This window comes from Pelodiscus sinensis, chromosome 4 (genome assembly GCF_049634645.1).
Source record: "Pelodiscus sinensis isolate JC-2024 chromosome 4, ASM4963464v1, whole genome shotgun sequence".
NCBI lineage: Eukaryota > Metazoa > Chordata > Testudines > Trionychidae > Pelodiscus > Pelodiscus sinensis.
In genome coordinates, this window is record NC_134714.1 from 38,536,732 (window position 1) to 38,557,980 (window position 21,249).

General features: G+C 42.5%; 1 protein-coding gene across 1 annotated transcript in view; it reads left to right on the forward strand.

Moving 5' to 3' along the window:
- Nucleotides 1-3,979: 3,979 nt before the first annotated feature.
- The window catches only part of SEL1L (SEL1L adaptor subunit of SYVN1 ubiquitin ligase), a 74,835-nt gene continuing 57,565 nt past the window's right edge, over nt 3,980-21,249 (forward strand). Inside the window, exons 1-3 of the mRNA XM_075926760.1 lie at nt 3,980-4,133; nt 15,598-15,635; nt 18,885-19,110. Of these exons, the coding sequence (XP_075782875.1) occupies nt 4,061-4,133; nt 15,598-15,635; nt 18,885-19,110 (337 nt within the window). The 5' untranslated portion in view covers nt 3,980-4,060. The remainder of the gene's footprint in view (nt 4,134-15,597; nt 15,636-18,884; nt 19,111-21,249) is intronic.

Here is a 21,249-nt window from a genome sequence, read left to right on the forward strand (position 1 = left end):
AGCCGAATCTCAAAGGTTTCAGCCTCAGGCAGAGGTGTGCCGCTGAGAATAACAGAGTTCAAAATGGCCATGCTTAAAGGGCAACCTTTTTTTTCCCCCTCAATAACTTTCCCCCCGACTTTTTTTTTTTTTTTTTTTTTTGGCTCAACAGAGACTCTTTGGTGTTCTTCTTAAAAAAAATTGTTTGGTGCTCCTCAGTCTTAAAAAGTTTAAGAACCACTCTCCTATAACATGAGCCCTGCCACTCAGGAGTCCTCTGGCTTTGGCCTCAGGCAATGGGGCTCAACCTTTGGCCATGGGTCTCATCAAATCTAAGGCAGCCCTGGTGACTCCATTAAAATTAGATCCATGCCCACTTTGGGGTCCTGACCCACAGTTTGAGAACTGCTAAATTAAACTAATTTTTAATCAAAAGAGAGCACTGTGGTTAATACATATGAATACATTTATTAGGTAATTTTCACAGCAGAGATGATGAACAGGTGAATTGCAAAAAATTCTTTTCAGAATCAGTTCATCAGGTAATAGTCCAAATAGGTAGTCTATATACAGAGTTTTTTGAAATTCTTCCATTGGAATTATAGGGAAATCCAGACTGGAGTTGGACACTTCAGTTTTGTGATTCAAGCTTATCCTGACCAAATTTAAGCATATCTGAGATAACAAGATCAGGATCCTAGAATTCTTTCAGAGACCTCTGGCAAGCTATGGATAGCCTTTTGACAGCAGGTATTCCTTGGGTGAAGCATTGTGGCTTTGAAGTAAAACCTCCTATTTCTTATGTATACACAGATAATTTGTTCATTCATCAGCATAAGATAATTATCCATTAATCATTTCATAGGTAATTACTACAAACTTCAAAGAGAAAAAGACAACAATACTATTACACTTTATACTATCTACACGTTAATATGCTCATCTGCAGGGCTTGACAAACGGCAGCAAAACCTACTCACCAGCCCTGCACTGCGCATGTGCAAGACCCGCATTGCACATGTGCATGCCGCTGGTGAACAGGGAAACCGGCTGAAATCTACTCGCCACGGGCAAGTATATTCGGTAATTTGTCGAGCCCTGCTCATCTGATCTCTGAATCAACAGAATATAAGTTTCAGAGGGATAGTTGTGTTAGTCTGAGAGGCTATGTCTACACTGCAGAGTTTTCAGTATCACAGAAAAATTCTGCCGCATCCAGGGAACACGTCTCCTCTTTTGAATTTTTTTTTAAGAGTACATGTGCTTTTTTGGCATCACTGTAAACCTCATTTTACAAAGAAGAAGGGATGTTCCAAAAAAGGGTTTTTTCCCAACATTTGGCCCAGTGTAGACCAGTGTTTCTGAAAGTGTTCCACTGAATCACTTTCAGAAACACATTAACTAGCCACCCCGGTTTGTTTATATCGGTACCGGCACCACAGCCATGGAGCCTCGTGACTCCCATTGGTTCCATTTTGTCCTTTGTGGCCAAGGGGAGCTGTAGGAAACGGCATGGTCCAGGCCACCACTTCTCGCGGCTCCCCTTGGCTGCAAAGGACGAAATGGAGCCAATAGGAGCCACAAGGCTCCATGGCTGCAGCACCGGTAAATTAACAAACTAGAGCAGCCAGTTAATGTGTTTCTGAGAGTGATTCTGCAAAACACTTTCAGAAACACTGGTGTAGACAGGCCAAATGTCAGAAAAGCCTCTTCCGAAAAAAGAAGCAGAAAAAGCTACATAAATTGCAGTTCGCAATTTGTGTAGCTTTTTCCAGAAGAGCAGTGCAGCGTAGACATAGCCTAACTGAAAAAACTTAAAAAACAACAAATAGTCCTGCAGCACCTTAGACACTAACAAAAAATGTAGATGGTACCATGAGCTTTGGTGGGCACAGCCCACTTCTTCAAATGAATGGAGGTAAGGTTGCAAAATAAATAGCAGAAAAAGAAAGGAGATGGGGAGGAAAAGAGAAGGGGAAAAATTGTGAGTTACGAGTGTCCATGCTAAATGAAGCTGATAGAGTGGGTTCTAAGTACTCGTTAGTACCCAGTGTTTGGATATTTATGTCATTAGAGTGTGCAATGTAGTGGTTAATCCAGTTACGGTCTTTGTTTAAACCTCTATTACAAGTTTAATACCTACAATACCTGAGTAGTGAGTTACTGAGTTCCCAAAATATCACTAATGATCCTCTTTAGCGTATTTAGAATTAAAACCAGATACAAGAATGATGCGTGCACAAAAATAGGATATACACATTAAACAAGTAACTTTAAAATTGATGTTAGATTGCTCGTTTTGCATAAAGTATCTTTGAATTATGCATATTCATAAGCCAATTTCCATAAAGCCTGGGGGACATGTGACAACTCTAACCACCATTTGCATCCTTTTCTAATATGTCTTTCAAGGTAGAAATTGGTTCATTTAGCCAGCTAGTTGTGTAGCTCAATGTCAATGTACTCATGGGACATTTTTTCCCCTCCCAATTCCTGAAGGAAGATATGGACAGATAGTGGCTTTCCAAGCCATGGGTTCACCCATCACCTATTCCTCAGGAACTGGGTTGGTAGGGCTAGCTCTGGTGTTATCCGTTGAGGGCCTTTCCAGTGAGGTTACCAAAATTATATTTTTGAAAAACAAAGGCCAGACCTCAGATGTCCCCAATCATTATATGACCCTCTGGGGGCAGGTTCAATTTCCCACCCTCATGGGTCTCTAAGAATGCTCTTTTTCCAGCCCTGGGTGTAGCACAGAACCCAGAACTGCTATTCAGATTCCGCCCTAGTGCAGCTATGGTTGGGAGGACGCAGTTGCTGGTCTTCGCCTGCTGGGGACATTGGCAGTGACTCTGCCCTGCCCTTGTTCTCCAGCCCTCACCAGACAGAGCCCCCGCCTGATTCAGTGTTTCAGCGCAGCTCCAAGGCGCAGGGAAACGCACGGAGACAGCTGAGCTCAGGGGCCGCTGCAGTCAGCAGGGACCGTGCCCTGCACAAGGCGTCCTTCCACTCCCCCCTCGCGCCTGGCCCTGGAGCGCAGCCTCGCAGGGCTGCCAACCCTGCAGGGCTGTCCTGGCAGCTCTAGGAATTAACGGCTCGTTTTAATTCAGAATAGTGATAGAAATGTAGCCGTGTTAGTCTGGTGTAGCTGAAACAAAATGCAGGACTATGTAGCACTTTAAAGACTAACAAGATGGTTTATTAGATGATGAGCTTTCGTGGGCCAGACCCACTTGATGTGAGGAAGTGGGTCTAGCCCACGAAAGCTCATCATCTAATAAACCATCTTGTTAGTCTTTAAAGTGCTACATGGTCCTGCATTTTGTTTCGTTTTAATTCAAATATTATGTTATGTGATGAACCTTCCCGGCACATACCCGACCAGACCCCTCCCCTCCGCAGCACGGGGCGATGGGAAAGACGCGCATGTGCGTAGCATCAGGTCCCCCAGCCACTGAAAGGCGGGATAAGCGCGCGGGCTTAGTGGAGATAAGGGACGCTGGGCTGTTGGGAAGCCACCAGCTCTTATCTGCAGCCGCCCACCCCTGAGGCAGCTCGGATCACCTCCTTCCAACCAGAGCCCTCGCTCAAGGGTGAATTATAGCTTAAGCCTAAACAACACCCACCCCCTGACGGGGACGAATGGAGCCGGCCAGAAAGTAGGCTATGCACCGGAAACTGCGCCTTTGTGGGCATTATGGGTAATGTAGTCCGTGCCCCCTCCTGGCGCACTCTTCTCAATGCCTTGCAAGTATGGTGGTGATAGGCCGTAATGCATTCTGGGTGTTGTAGGCCGGATACTCGATCGTCCAGGTTTGGCGCTGTCGGGGGTCTTCCTTCCTGAGATTCGGTTGGCCTGGAGAGGGTACCCGTCAGTAAATAATGTGCTCAGCCAATCCGTGTGGGCCATGTCGGAGAAGCAATCGTCCAATGGGCCGCCCGCACTGTAAACGGCCCACAGCAATTGGTTGTTGTCTTAGAGGTGGGGTGCGGTGATTGGCCCCAGCGAGGCAGATGGGCGGGGTGGGGAAGCCGGACTTGGAGCTCCTCAGCGGCGGTGTCGCTTCACAGCAGCCCAGCGATGGCCCTGCGGAAGCGGCTGTGGTTGCTGCTCTGCTCCGCGGCCCTCCTGAGCTGGGGCCTGGCCACCGCTGGTCAGTACTTGGGGCCCCAAGATCCCCACCGTACCCCCAGGTCCTTTTCCCGGGTGGGCTCAGGGGCTCGCTTCGCTCGCGCCTCCCTGCGCGTGAGGTAGCTGCTCCTGCCGCTCGGCAGCGCGGGGTGCCGGCCTTGGGGCGCGGGGTGGGGGCACTGGCGTGGCAGGACAGCGTGAGGTTTCGGGGCACTCGTGGCTCAGCGACACGGGCCTGGGCGCGGTGAGAGGAAGCGAGAGGGCGCGTCGGGATAGTGGGGGGCACCGGGGTGGCGGATCCGGCGGTGAGTGCGTTGTGTTAGATGAGGATGTGATGGTGGGATTCGGCGGGGGGAGGAAGGGTGGTGACGGGGTCGGGTTAGTTGGGGAGGGGTGTCAGGATGGTAGGGATGGATGACAGCGGGGTGATGGAGTGATCAGCTGAGGAGAGAGTATGTTGGGGGGGGGGGAGTGAAGCAAGGGGGCTGACCTAGTGATGGTTGTTAGGTTTTGGGAAGGATCGAAAAACCGCATTCTTACTACTTCAGCTGCCCCAAAACTGTTAGATCTTATGTAGAGTAGGAAAAAAGTGATATTTTTAAATTTTTAAGCATGTTAGGTAAGTGCGGTTAAGTATTGTACACACTGAGTGCTAACCTTTATAAACACCATGTAATCCAAATGTTAGATATCGTACTTTTTAATAAAAATACCTCTGTCCCTAGTTTATATTTGTTTTTATTGTGTAAGCAGTAAGTGGAGTTTTTTCAGTTAATAAAATGTCTCTAGAGCATTGGAAATGTGCATAATACATCCACAGTGTTTAGTTGTCAGTTCAAATACTTATTAATTACAGTGTTTCATTTTTCCCACCTTCACATTTCTTTCTCAATCTCCAGTTCATACAAACATTCCATATTTTTACAGATTGATGTTTGAAAGGATATTTGCTGGCTACAAAGATATGTCTACAATAATACTTCTGTCGGTAAAACTTTGGTGAGAGATATGAAAACAGACACACAGCAAATGACAAAAACACTGGTTTGGACAGCACTATGTTCACAGGAGATGACCTCCTTCTAACATAGGAGTGTTTTAATTATGCCCACAGTACAGCTGTACCACTGTCCTGTCATATAGCTAGAGATAGCTTACCCTGAACTTTTTTTTTGGAAAAATGATCCCCACAGAGACTTTTTGTAAGATTGTGATCTTAGAAAATGTCACTCAAGAAGATAACCTCATAGTCTGGTAGATTTTAGGAAAACAAGTCCTAGACTTTTGGTCTTTTTGCATGTGCTACCAGTTAGAGAGTTAAAAATTAAGGTTGTCTTTTGTTCAAGGACAACTTGGATCTCAAATACTGTTGCCACAGCTTTTGTAGATAACATAAGTGGCCACCTGCATGTTTCCCAAAGTGTAATAAAGAAACATCTAGCTCTGTGAAGGCAAAAATATAACATAACCCAACTTACCTAATACACTTGTGATGTACCACTTCTTAGAATGCTTATAAAGAAATTAAAAATGAAAACTGGAAAAGGCAGAGGAGGTGCATTTCCCAAGCCTCCCTTCCCTGTGCTCTGGCCAGGGGAAGGCTGGGGCTGATTTCCCCCCTTCCTTCCCCAGGAGTAAGGACAGGGTGGAGCTGGGCCATGGGGGAGGAGCAGCCACCAGCCACTCCCGGAGCTTGCGCACATGCACACGCACACACAGAAATTCTTGCTAATGGGCCTGTTAAACATTCTTTGTCAGTATCTGGTATGAGCGTAGAGGCTTGGTCTTGAATACTAACTCAGTTGCTTTTTATTTGGAGTAGGTCTCCCTAGTTAATATTTGAATTTCTGAATACTATCCCATAATTTCTAGAAACTAATCCTAAATTATAGGATTGAATGAAACCTCAAACTCAAATATGTGAACCTACAATTTAATTGTCTGAATTTAAGAGGTTTTTGTAAGGTTTCCATTTGGGTACATAAATTATCAAGTGCTGTCTTTGTCCTTGTAATCAAGACTTACAAACCTAGTTTAAAATCTTGCTCAAATCAGTAATTTATTGGATAAGGCTCAGAAGGGTTGCCATGTTCGTCTATATCTATAAAAATGAGGCGTCCTCGCTTTTCATGTGGCTTTGACCCATGAAAGCATATGCCCAAATAATTTGTTATTCTTTTAAGTGTCATAGGACTCCTCATAATTTATTGGAGACTTTCACGTAGGGATGGAAAAGCATGTTAATCTTAACCAGTGAAACTTTAAGTTTAACCAGTTAACTAATTAAACAGGAGCAGGCAGGGACTGTTCCAGCCCAGCTGCTTCTAGCCTCATGTTGCTGCTCCCCAAGTACTGGTTAACTGTTAACCAATAAGTATCTCCCATTAAGGGTGATGCCTACTGGTTACCCATTAACATCTCTATTTTCATGCTTGATGTTAAGCCAAGAAAAGTGTTAGCCCTCAAAGCCTCACCATTTACTATGTATTTGAGAGAATTTGTCTGTCTGTTCAAGAACTCCTTCTAAATGGTAAGAGCTAGGATCACCAGATTCAGTATACAGGTTCCTCTTATCCTAACTTGAATCAACGTAAGGGTTTGGTTGTCCCAGGAAAATGGGATATGTCTGGATTGGGATTAGTTCCCATAAAACCATACAGAAAAGAGATAGAAGCAGGTGAAAGCGGATGGACACCCCAGACACCCTTTTGAGAGGTTGGAGGGGACTGAAATTCTCCCTCCCCCATTCGTACAGGGACATTGCTGGCTGTTTCCCTTCATCAGGAAGTGAGAGGAAAGTGCATTTCTCACTCTGGCTGGGGAGCAGGGGGCAGATGAGATATGCACTTCGTTCTCGCTCTCTATCAGGGAGAGGAGGGGGAAGAGCAACCAACCCAGGAATGAATCTTAGGGGCTGGCCTTTGGTCCTACATTGGGGACACACACACCACCACTCCAATTCCCCTGCCCAGAACCCCTTCCCCTGCCCAGGTCTCTGATTCCTGCACCCCCTGCCCTGAGCTCCTCCTTTAGGACCCAAGCAATGCCTGGCAAATGTGTTAGTTTGTTCATAAAATCAGATGTGAATGTTTGGTAGAAATTGTGATTTAGATGTGGGCTCTCTGGATGAAGCTCAGTCCAGGTAAAATTGATGAGATGCTGGTAGGTTGAGGAAAATAACTGAAAGATGTGGTAAGGATTACATCTGCTGTTTTGGTTGAGGTTGTTTATACACTACTTGTTAGTAGAGTTTGCAGTCTTTGGTGCTGTTGGAGTCTAACCCTGCTACTGGATAATTCAGCAGCTCTGAAGCTTGTTGTTGTTTATTCTGCTTTAGCTATGGAGATATCTAAACGATTATTTAGTGGGGTTCTAAAAAAGCCTCTTCCAAATCTTACCCTCTCTTAAGATACGGCTAGATGGCAGGGGGCGTTTCAGGATACCAGAGGTATCCCAAAAAAATTCCACCACATAAGGGAAGAAGGGGGCTTTCAAAAGAGGGTTTTTTTCCCCAAAATTTGGCCCAGTCTAGATAGGCCAAATGTCGGAAAAGCCTCTTCTGAAAAAAGTATCGGAAAAACATATGCAAAGTGCATTTTTCCGATAGATCCTAGCAGTCTAGACGTACCTTCATTTACAATGGTTTCTTCTAGGGATGTTTGCAGAATATAGCTTGTGTGATGTGTTAGTTTATTTCTTGTCTCAATGAGTAAGAAATCATCACAGGGTATTACTGATTTTCCTGCAACAAATTAGTTCCCGGATTGTGGCAATACTAAGACCAGACTGGATGCTTCATTATTTTGGCTTCATAAGTGGCTTCCCAAAAAGTCTGTGAAAGGTACAAATGCTGAAATTGCAGAGTATAGAGATATGTTTCTGTAGATAGACCACAACATACAGACCTGGTTGGTTTGGTTTTGGTTTTCAAAACAAAAGTGTTGCCATTTGTTTTTAATCACGTTCTTTCTGTGTAATATGTTAACAGTCCTTTGGTGAGAACACTTAGATGGGTTAAGCAGGGATAAAGGAAATCTGATTTTTAATTATGAAGGTTTAAAGCCATGGACTTATGGGAGTCTGGCTGGAGCAGCCCCTGCCTGCAGCGTGCCAGGGTTTGCCATGGATAGGAGCTTCCCCTGCCCCCACCAGTTAACCAGTACCTTTAAGGGTGATGCTAATCGGTTAACGTTTCACATGCATATTGGGGAGGCAGCTTTGGAAGAGGTCAGCCAGCAGTTGGAAAGGAGTTTGAAGGAATCTTGCATGTTGCTACGAGAGAACTAATACTGACTGACTGCAGGCTTTTCAGTGCAATAGAGTGGAGTACGGTGGTGAGACAAGTAACTGAGTAAGACAACTTGAAACTGATCTTGTTGAGGCAGCAACATAAGTGGCAGTTTCTTAGCCACTGCATGCCTTAGTTGTGATTAGCTGTAATAAGCATAACTGTATGAACTTAACTTAGGTGTCTCTTCCCTGAAGTTCATTTTGTGTCTAAATTTGGCATAGTCTAAAGAATATTATCCATGTCAGAAAAGACCCTTTTCTGATGTGTCATGTTTGTTTATCCTCTTTTTCCCCCCTTAAATAAGTGTTTACGCTTTGGAATAGAATATAGCCTTCAATTACCCCTCCCCCCCCAAAAAAAACCTAGCAGAATTTCTCCACTGTTGCTGACTGATCCACACTAGAGCTGTTAAAATGTGTTTTAGTGTAAATGTGTATCTGCTGAACATTTCATGAGGGTGGAGGTGGTGGGAGGCAGTGGTCATGGAGAGCCAGCTTAAAAGATGGCTCCCCACAAGAACCAGCTTCTGTTCCCCCCGGCCCCTGCTGCTTTTGTGGCAGAGGCAGGGGTGGGAGAGCAGTTGGCTCGGCAGGAGCCAGTACATGCTGAGATCTGGCTTTGAAGCTGGCTGCCTGTGTATACCAGCTCTCCCCTGCCCTTGTGTTGCTGCCTCTGATTCAGAGGCAGCAGCACGGGGTTGTGGGGGTTGGCGACTCAAGGGGACCAAGGTTCCATATCTTTGCACATTGACACTTGAGTTGTCCATTTTCTGTCTGACCTCTACAAGTGGTTTAGGACTGGCCCCACTGCACATTTTTTCCCTAATTGCTGGTTCCTCCCCAAAATTACTAAACATTTCTTACCCAGCACTTGTTCACGGAGCTTCTTCTATTGAAGAATGTTTTACTGTCAGCCCTCTTTCTTCATCATTAATAGGTTGGGTTGAATTGTTTTAAGCACAAACAGCATCAAATAATTAATCCTCATGAAGTGCCTCATACTTAAGTAAGTAGAATTGCATTTGGAGTACAAGAAGGTTCAGGGCTGATGAAAAAAAATTGCATTGTTCTGTTTGTCTTGTATTGTCAGCTTGTTACCTTATACAGTAAAACTCCAATTGTCCAGCATCCAGTGGTCCAGCACTCCTGATAGTCTGGCACCAACCGGCACCTGGGAGTGCTCCGGCCAGCTGGACAATTGGAGCTGTTGGCGGTGAATGGCGCGATGAGGAGCGAACCCTCCGCCGTTTTGCAGGAAGCGGGGGAAGCCCTGCGGCGCTGCTGAGAGTTTCCGGAAAGGGAGCAGTCTCCCCACCCCCCACACTGCAGGGGGGTGAGGGGCGGCTCTGCGGGACCAACCTGGCAGCACCCCAGCTGCTCTGCTCTGCCGCTTGTCAGTTTCAGCAGCGGCACCGGCGGATTTAGGGAAGTGGCGGAGCAGAGTAGCTGAGGTGCTGCCGGGTTGGTCCCACAGCGCCACCTCTCATCCCCCTGCTTGGCGATAACTACTGCAGTCTGGGGGGTGGGGAGACCGCTCCCTTCCCGGAAACTCTTAGCGGCGGCACGGGGCTTCCCCTGCCTTCCTGCAAAACGGGGCGGAGGGTTCGCCCCTAGCCGTGCCGTTTTCCACCCATCCCCCCGGACGCAGTGCAGGTTCCAGCAAACCCATCACAGCCCCTCTCCGGAGTACCTCCCGATACTCGGGCATATCTGATAATCTGGCACCACCTAGGTCCCAAAGGTGCCAGATTATCGGAAGTCTACTGTAATAATCTTCACTCTCTCCAATTTGCTTGAAAAATGTAGGATTAATTTTTAATCACCCCTTTTAGAACTAGCATCAGGCAATCTTGCTAACAGATCCAGCAAATGGTAAGTAATCCACTTTTTCTGAGCTTGGGTTTGCATTTAGGAAAGCAAATAAACAATTAGCTCTAATCAGTTTGGCAGGTGCATAAACGTTATAATGCCTGGGATTCTGTTCAATGGATAAGGCTCAGTTAATAATTCCCTGTTATTATCGTCAGTGACCTACCACTAACTCCTGATTAACACCTCCAAAAGTTCATACCTAATTAGCTCTCAAAGTAGGTGTGCTTTTAGTTATCATTGTAATGTCTGTGTACTGTTTAGCAGTTCTGTGTCCAAGAATTGTAGGACTATAAATAATCCCTTTTCTGTTCACATTATCCAGTATCACTGCAAGTAGTCTACCTAAATTAACTGAAAAATCATTTAAGTGCTAAGTACAACTAAACAAATTGCAGTTTTGTTTTTTTTTTAATCTTTTTAGCAATCTTGTTTGGAAAGAATATCTGTGTAACAGCCTGTTAATTATGTTATACCCGCAGCCTGTTAATGTAGATCTGGTTTCTTCCAAAAGACACTATGTGATGCAACAGCAATGAAACCGTTCCTTTGTTTTGTTTGAGAGACAAAAACATAACAAATTGAGTCCTGGTTTATGCTAAGTCACATACAAAACAAAATACCAACAGTCTAATAGGGTGTTGATATTTATTCTGAATGTGACTTGGCTTTGTCTGACTTTGCATACAATTAATAAAGTTACTTGATTTAATCAAAGAACTAAAGGATGGTAAGGTAATTAATCAACGTAGATTTATGGAAAATAGATCTTGTCAAACTGATACTTTTATCAACCAAACTCATAATCTCAAAAAATAACAATGTTAACTTCCCTTTGCTCCATTCATCTGAAAAAGTGGGTTGTGACTACAAAAGCTCATGATACTATCTATATTTTGTGTTTGGTCCTGCAGCACCTTAGAGTCTTTCAAGTGTTAATGTTAGTATGGTGTTTGACTTGATCAGGGATGTTAAGAGGTGGGTATTTAAATAATTGAGTAGTCGATATAATTTTTATTGAATACTTGATTAGTTGATAGGCAGTCCAGCTTAGTCACAGCTCTGGTCAGGTGTGGGACCAAATCCCTCTGTGGCTCTGCAGTTTAAAACATAGTAGGAGCTGGGGAAGGGGGGGACAGGCTGCTTGCCTCCCACTGCCTTTTAAATTGCAGAGCCGCAGCAGGGTTTGGTCCTGCACCTGATGCAAGCCGGGACTCAGTTGGGCTGCCTGCCTAGCTGGCAGCAGCTTCTCTCTGTGGGGGGTTCCAGCGAGGAGTTGGGACCTCTGAGGACAGGGGCTGCTTCGCGTCAGCAGCTCTTGCCATCTCCCCCCACCCTCCGCTGCCTCTGATAGAGGAAGGGGGACAGGTGGCACCATGAAGCTTTTAAGCCAGGTCCCCCTCCGCACCGGCACCTGCTTCCCCATCCCCTCGCTGCCTCTGATACAGAAGCAACTGGGGAGGAGGGAGGACTAAACAGTATAAAATTAACATGGCATATATTAAAGGGATTAAAAACTGACTAACTGATAGGTCCCCAAAGAAACTGTAAATGAGGAATTATCATCAAGAAAATGTACTTCCCATGGGATCCCGCAAAGATCAATTCTTGGCCTCCATTCACTATTTAAAATTTTTATCACTGACCGGGAAGAAAACATAAAATCATCGCTGATCAAGTTTGCGGATGAGACACAAATGAGGAGAGTGGTAAATAATAAAAAGGACAGGACATTGATTGAGTGATCTGGTTTGCATGGTAAATTAGGCACAAGTGAACAGCATGTTTTACTGTTAAGTGTAAAGCTAAGTGTATACTTCTAGGAACAAAGACGGTATGTCATATTTACAGGATGGGAACTCTGTCCCAGGAACAAGTGATTCTGAAAAAGATCTGAGGGGTGTGGTGGAGAATCACCTGAATATGAGCTCCCAGTGCTATGGTGCTTTGATGCCCTGGCCAAAAGAGCTAATGCAATCCTAGGATGCATAAACAGGGGAGTCTCGTAGGAATATCATTTGGCACTGATACAGTTGCTATTGCAATACTGTGTCCTGATCTGGTGCCCACAATTCAAGAAGGATGTTGATAAATTGGAGAGATTTTGGAGAAGATCCACTAGAATAGCTAAAGGATTATAAAACATGCCTTATAGGGATAGACTCCAGAAACTCCATCTATTTAGATTAATTAAGGCAAGGTTTAGAATAGGGATGTAAACAAACAGTCAATGATGTAACTGTGTAACCATTAAAAATCTTAGCGATTACACATTTACATGCTGAGGACTCTGCAGTATAAAGGTTATACTGCAGAGCCTGCAGCACAGCTGGCTCCCAAGGAACAGTGTCAGTAACTGTTGCACACTGGGGTTACATCTACACTGGCCCCATAAAACGGAATAGTCATGCAAAGCAGGTAAGTCAGTATAGGGAAGTCAGTAGGAATAAGAGATCCTCCGGAAAAGGGCTTTATTCCGGAGGATCGCTCCAGTCTAGATGCTTTTTTCCAGCTTTTCCCCAAGCCGGAAAAAAAGCGGCGGACATGTTTATTTAAATCCGCGGGGGATATTTAAATCCCCCGCGGATTTCCCTATTCTGACTTACCTGCTTTGCATGACTATTCTGTTTTATGGGGCCAGTGTAGACGTAGCCTGGGAGTCAGCTTATGCCAGCCCTGCTTTTGGGGAGCCAGCTGCTGCCTGGCATTGAGGGCTCTGATACAGATCCAGCAGCATTGGGTGGGGGCCAGAAGCCTGCTCCTAACACTCACCAGATCCCAGCTGTTGGCCCCACTTTCAAGGAGCTGGCTGTGCTGCGGGCTCTGCAATATAAGCTGTATACTGCTGAGCCCACAGTATAGGGTGACAGTTGGCTCCCCGAGAGCAGGGCTGGCAGTCAGAGCCATCGTGTGCCGAGAGCTGGTTTACGTGCACCAGCAGCTGCTGCCCCGCACTGCAGGCTCAGATACAGAGCCCTCAGCTCAGGGCAGAAGCTGGCTCCCTGGGAGCCAGGTCAGGAGCCAACGTGTAACTGTAACAGAAACCAATATGCTTATCGGTAAACAGTTTAAATGCTTACACTCGTACATCCCTAGTTAAGAAGTGACTTGATTACAATCTACAATTACCTACATGGGGAACAAATATTTAGTAATGGGCTCTTCACTTCAGCAGAGAAAGATAACATGATCCACTGGCTGGATGTTGAAACTAGACAAATTTAGACTGGAAATAAAGTGTGATTTTTCTGGGGGGTGGGGTGGGGAGAGGACTGAAAATTGTCAGGAGATAGAGGATTTACCAAAACCCTTTGTAAGTTGTTCCAATTGTTAATTGTACTCTGTCAAGATAGAATTCTAGGAATTGTTGGGGGAAGTTCTGTGGCCTGTGTTGTGCAGTAGGCCAGACTGTATAGCTACAGTGGACCCTTTTCACTGTGGAATCTATGAATATGTATAGTTTGCTGAAATATATCATGCAAATTAGCTGAGAGTGGATATCAGTACGATTTGAAAATCTTTCTTTTAGAAGTGTATTAGTTGATATTTTATGATTGTAATGAATCTGCAGATGACACCTAAAGCTGATGTCCTAATCAGTCATGACCATTAAAAATATCCTTATACTTTTAAAGCATTAAATAGTGTTGTTGACATGTTCAGAATACTTTGAAACCAATTAATTCCATTTTACTGTAACTTAACCATCCTATTTTAGTTTATAGGAAACCCTTTGCATTCGTGGTAGATTCATTCATGAATGTACAGCGAATGACAAAATTCTCAAGTACTGGAGCTGCAGCCCCTGAACTCACTGCAAGGGGCCAGGAGCCGCGCTGCTCCCAGGCTGGGACAGGAGATCTGCAAATATGCAGAATAGTAAATAACGATTCTGCAAACTGTGAGGATCTCTTGTATTCCAAAGCTTTAAAATGCAGATAACCTGTATGGCCTTGGGCAAATCACTTATCAAAGTCAGGATTAAAATGTAAAATGGAATAGGATTTCTGGTTGCTAACCTGCAAGTTGGTATTTATAACACTGAGGCCATGTCTATGCTACCCCATTGGTCATCAAAACCTATTGTTACTCCGGTGTCTGAAAAAACACACCCCTGAGCAACATAAGTTTTGCTGACATAAGTGGCAGTAGTGAAGGTAGTCTTATGTGAATGGGAGAGTTCGTTTTACTTGGCATAGAGTGGCTACAGGAGCTGTACAGTGGTACAGCTGCTCTAATGTAAGCTCACTAAGAGTAGACATAACCTAAAATATACCACTTTTGAAAGTGAAAACTTTGTGTCCTACTTAATTTCCAACTGTTGATTACAATTGTGTTTCTTAATTGCCCCTACAGTTTTAAAACAGATACTGGATTTTTCACTTCCTTACCTAAACTGATGTGTACTTTTACTACATCCTTCTAAGTATTTGTTGCATGTCATCATGCAAGTGAGGAGCTCCTTTACACACTACTGTATTTTGGGGAGTTGTTTTATACTTTTGCTTGTGCACATTATATTTTATGTTTAGGTATGCTACAATGCTCAGGTCTCCTCATACTTGGAGAGGTCCTGCATCATGTGTGACAACTCGAGACTCTTGGTCAGGAAGATGAGTGCAAACAAAAAGAAAAAAAGTTGTTTACAGTAGATTGAGTGCCTCAACTATACAGGATATAGGGAAAATCAAAATGAGAAATACAGGAGTCTGCCAAAAATAGATCCTTAGAACAATTCTATTTTCCTCCTATGTGAGATCACAAACAAACAAGGCTATGGAACTGACCTGTGTGTTCTAGAGTTCCTTGTACGTTTGCTGTCTTTATCTAATAAAGGCCTCATTTTCCAGGACTGAACAAGCTTTGACAATTCCAGCCTGCAAGAAAAGAACAAAGTTGGATCCCTTATATGGCAACATAATGGTCAAGTGGCCAGCCCCTCATCTAACCTGATAACTTGACATTGTTCTAATTGTGTGAATAAATCATTCTGAGGCTTTGAGTATTCTGACCAATAAACCACATATGTACCTTCCTACCAAGAACCATATTTAAATATGTTAGCACCTTTTTAGCTAGATATACCTTTCCTGTTCAATGCCTTTTTATAATTAAACACGCTGGTTGGCATTTTAAAACTTGATGCTTCCTAGCAATTCTTATTTTAATGCCTTTTATATTTATTAGTAAACTCTAGAACTCTAGTATATCTCAAAAGAATCATGCTAAGCAATATTGTTTTGTTCTAGCTAAATTTCATTGCTTTTTATTTAGATGATAACACATGTTAAAATAATCTCTGAGCTAATTTTTAAATTTCTTTCCAGACGAAGAAGGAAGTCAGGATGAGTCTTTAGAATCAAAGGTAAGCAATAAGTCTCTTCTTAAGGGCATCTTCTTATCTGTAGCTTCTGTATCTGAAGCCCAAGCTGCAGTCCCTTTTCCCTCCCTAACTCAGGTGCCAGGGCTTGGGCTCCAACCTTCTTCCCCAATGGTCATGGATTAACTGTATTGTCAGAAGGTTGGTTGCAGTGCAGTGAAGTTTGAGAGCCCCTGAACTAAAGCCAGAGTCTGAAAATGACAACTCAATAGAATCTGTTTAGAATCATCCATTAACTTGCTGTATGACTGTGATCAGTGTGGTCACAGAGATACTTGTGAGACTGTCACGTGATATGTTGAAAATATCACTGATGCCACTTATCTGTCCTTTGGGGTGCACCACCACCTATTCCTGCTGAGTCAAACCCTCTGATCTCCTCCAGCATTGGTACAGAGTTGGGGTCATAGCCCTATTCAGAGTAATGCAGACACTTAGATCACCTCAGTTCTGGAAAGGCTCAGTCAAGGGGACTTGTCACAGCATCCAGGTGCACAGCCCCAATAGGACCAGAACCCCAGACAAATCCATCTTACTCTGTATGAAGTTTTTATAAAGTACAAGCTCATAAAATGTTCACTCCCTTTATCAATGAAAGGGGATATGAACATCTATTCCCCCTCCCAACAATTATTTACACTGGGCTTATTAATAAACAGAAGTGATTTTATTAAATATAACAAGTAGGCTTTAAGTAGTCATAAGAGATAGCAGACAGAGCAGTGTATGTTACTAAACAAAATAAAACATGGCTGCTAAGCCTAGTAAGAAACTTGTTATATGCAATACCTTACCCCTAACAGTAGTTCTAATCTGTCTTTTTTTCCCCCACAATCTGGGAATCCTTTATTGTTTGGCATCCCACCTTTATATAGATTTTGCAAAAGGCAGGAATCCTTTGTATTCAGTTTAAATGTTTACACTCTTGCAGTAGAAAAGAACAATGTCCAACATGTGTCCCAGCCTCAGGTGACCTAAATACATATCCTTGTGGAATCTCTGAGCCCTTCTTATTTGTTATTCATAGGGAAAACAAATCTATTTACAGATCATTATCCTCATAAATGAGTCATCAAGTTTCTGAAATAACCTTATGGTATGTCTACACTAGCCCCCTAGTTCAAACTAGGGAGGCTAATGTAGGCATTGGAAGTTGCAAATGAAGCCTGGGATTTAAATATCCCGGTTTTATTTGCATCTTCCCATCCGGGCGCCATTTTTAAATCCCCTTAGTCCGAGCTAACTGCCCGCGGCTACACGTGGCTGTCAAACGTTAACTCGAACTAAATCCTTAGTTCGAGTTAACTGTTAACACCTCATTCCATGAACTAAGGACTTAGTTCGAGTTAACGTTTGACTGCCGCGTGTAGCCGCGGGCAGTTAGCTCGGACTAAGGGGATTTAAAAATGGCGCCCGGACGGGAAGATGCAAATAAAGCCTGGGATATTTAAATCCCGGGCTTCATTTGCAACTTTGAATGCCTACATTTGCCTCCCTAGTTCAAACTAGGGGGCTAGTGTAGTCATACACTTACTGTCCTTCACTTACCATGTCTTGTTTAGTAAAATAGGTTTATACTTCATATTTCTCATTTCAAATATAGGAATGATACTTGCGCACAAATTATGCATATTCATATCTTTAATCATATTTCCATAAAGAATATGAAATGCGTCACAATGATGTTGATTGAGTGTCTTAACGTCTCTTAGCTTCAGCTCACCTCTTTTTGGAAGAAGAAAAAAAGAACATTTGTTATACTTCATGTGTTTAGGGTTTGATTAAGTAATATTAATACTTAATTTAGTATTTAGCTCTATTAAAGTGTTAAGTATTAATCATTACAAATATAGTATATGTGGAATAACATTGGTGAGCTGGTTAGTGCAGAGGTAAGATCTTTTTTCTTAATAGTGCACTTTTGTAGCATCTTTCATCAAAGTGCTTTTATAAACACAAATCTAGCTTTACAGTATACCAGTGAGGCAGGTGATGTAACTGCAGCAGGGAGACCAGGTAGGGTGGGTTTTTTTTCTCCACGTCTTTCTTTTTTCATTATTTGGCTATATTAGCGCTAAAACCCATGAGTCTTCAATTCTTGTTCTTTGCTCTAAATGGTAGATAACTTGCATTCTAACTTTCTACTAATTGGGAGATTTTCAGAGATAGGAATCAGGATTTATGGTCAGAGGTTGATAGACTTGAAACTTTGTTGGGAGCGCTAACATTACAATATTGATAGGGCAACTGATGTCCCTTACAAAGTTTTCAATTAAATGTAACAGAAAAGCCTATTACAGTTCAGATTGAATACCTCAAATGGAGTCAAGAACTGGTGGTGGAAGACAGAAAAACATAGGAAAAACTTTACTCTTCTAAGGAGAAATTTCAGTTTATTTAGCTGTTTGACATTAGGATAAAGGATTTCCCTTTAGAGAGCCTTATAAAGTCAGCTCTCCAATAAACACCTGGGTCCAATATCTCCAAATTTGACTATCCTGTGTCACTTTTTTCTCTTAAGTACAAAGGGAACTAGTCTCCTTTTCTGCTATAGTTCCAAGACTTTAATTAAGTGCCTTAGCTTCAAACAGGTCATTTGTTCTGAATCAGCACAAATGAAACTCCATTTTTCAGACAAGCTGAAGTGATATACACACAGTCGGAATGAATGAAGAGCAACCAATTTTGTGTGTGAGTTTGAGATATTGCCATTGTAGAAAGAGAGGTTTTTCTTAAGAATTAAAGGGGAAGTGGATCATTCAACACATTTATTTTAAGCTCAGGAGTCAGAATTTGCATAACAAGTTCAGTTTCTTGGTAGACATAATTAAAAAGGGGGTAAAAATTAAATAGTAGTACAGGTTGAATGTCTCTAATCCGACACTCTCTGGTCTGGCAGCATCCATGATCCATCATGATTTTAGGTAGCCATATATCCACTTATCATGGGTGTGACAGATTTTCCTGCTGTCCCATAAGTTTTGTTTACAGCCACCAGTCCTGGTTCTAGGCATTCTTTGCTGACATTTAGGAGTAAATTAGAGCTAAATAATTTCTAAGAGCCCAACAAGCAATTGAAGTATTGGTAATGCTGCTAGACAATACTGACCTCCTGTGGTCTAGCAAAATCTCTAGTTTGGCTCTGGCTAGGTCCCAGGTGTGCTGGACTAGAAAGGTCCAACCTGTAGTCAGTGAGAGTACTAGTCTTCTAAATTCTGCTCTCTTCTTCTCTAGACTTCCTTGCCTTCAGAAGAAAAGGTGGGGGACCACTCCACAGGAACCCATGTTGTAGCAGGTCAGATCTTTCTTGAGTCCGAAGACTCAGATTCTCATACTGAAGATGAAGAGAGCTTTAGGAACCAAGAGGAGGAGAAAGAGAGCGTGTTGGAGGAGTTTAACTCTCTTGAAATGTCAAACCTATTAAATAAGAATTTGGAAGACGTAGAAATACAGAAACCAGGTAACTTTGCTTGAATTCTGCCGGTTTCATGAATCAACAGAAGCAAAATGGATCTGGAAAAGTTTGGGAGATTAGTGGGATCCAGGAATAATCTTCATTTGTCTCTATTGTGTAATTAAATAGTGGTGTTAAGAATGTAATGATTATTGCAGCCTTAATTTTCTCTATCATAATGTTGGCTGATCATTTCAAAATAAATAATCCTGAAAATCTAGATCTTCTACTTTAGATGCTTTTTAAAATGTTTTCCACCTTATCTCTAACAATTCTTTTCATATACCTTTTCACAAATGCGGATTAGAGGGGTGATAGGAAGCAGCAATGTTGGAGAATTATCTCCAATAACATCTGCTAATCTCCACCAGCACTATGCGCTTTAAAAAAAAAAAGGTAGCTTCCTATAAAACATCGGTAGTCTTGCTAATACAAAATGTTGTACATTCTTTTTGAACACTTGCATATGTTGCTGTAGATGAGCATGACATGTTACAAAGATGAAAGGCATTAATAAAGTGAAAAAGTGAGTAACAATACATTTTTAGTAGTATGAGCAATTGTTGTTAGTCTTCAGATTCAAGCATCATGCTTCATCAGCCAGGTCCCTGAATTGAAGGTGAAGTTTTATTATTTTATTTATTTAAAATATTTTTACCCTACCTCTCTATTTAAAATATTCTTTAATAAAGATGCTTTTATCTTTCCATCATAATGCCATGAAAAAGTTTTGTCTACACATTGTTCAAATATGAGGATTTAAGGAAACTATAAAAATGCTTAAACTGCTCCCCTGGACCATTCCCTACTATAGCAAGACAAGTGAATCCCAGACTAGACTATGTGCAGCTACTTCGGTTGTCCCCTAAGTAAATACGTTTGTTAACCCATATGTGATATGTTAATATTTATAAGTTTATAAATCACTTCATCTTATACTTGCCTCTCATGCAAACGTAGTGCTATTATAGGAGTAAAATAGAGCCACAATCACAGTGTATGAATTGTGTAGCATCTTGCATTGTTTTGAATGTTAGTGAAAATACTGTGGGAGAAACAACCATTATGCCTGGATTTAAAATAAAAACAGGATGGGTGGGAGAAGGAAATTGGATATGGATATCTTAATGTTTGACTACTAATATCGTAGCTATACCGTACGGTAAGAGCGAGGTTGTAGTAAACTAATGTCACCATCTAGAAGAGCACTGCATGATTTGCTTGGTGTGTTTATTTGCCTTCCTTTGAAGCATCCGGTATTTTCCACTGCTAGAGACAAGGAACCGGACTTGATGGAAAACCAGTAGTTTGATTTGATATGGCAAATCCTATATTCTTTAAACTCTAGTCATGGCCTGTAAAAAGCTGTTGAGTTTCAAGAAGGTGAGCTGATAAGTGGAGGAGGGGAAATTGTTAATTGCTATTGGTTCATATGAAACCTCATTTGTCTATTTATGCAGCTTTGAGATAGAGAAGTTCTCTACCAAAGTTTCAGTTTTACAGTACATTGACTCAGCAGGTGCAGCCTAAGCTGATTTAGTTTTTTCCTCTTCTCATACTACTATGCCATGTCACTAGTACTTAAATACCTTTCTAAAGTCAGAGACTTTAGAATAGTATTCTGTGAAACTAGGTTAGGGGGATAATGCTAAGTAAATTAAGAGTAAATAAATGTTCTTCCACAGCTTTTTGACTAACATAGGAGTGGGACTTTTTGACTACATGACTAAAAGAGGGAGAAACCAAAAAAGTAACTTTTAAAACTTCCTATTTGTCATGGAAAAAATTGACAGGCCTTCCAAAGCAATAACTGAAATATACAGACAAAATCCAAGGTTTCCGCAGGGCTCATGCACAGGTGCTACATTTGCTGGACACTGTTTGTGGATATTGTTTTATTCAGTACTGGATCAGGTGACAGTTGAATATACACATAGTCAATTTTTATTAAGCAGACTACTCCAGGATTGGCAATTGCTCATGACTGTTGAACTGAGCCCCTGACGATAGTTGTTGGGGTGGCCAATAATTGTGTTCATATTGCCTTCTGAAAAAAAATCATTCTGCCACTAGTTAGAGTGTGTGTAGACTATAGGGTTTTTTCGAAAAAAGTGGCCTTTTTTCGAAAAAACTTCCCCTGCGTCT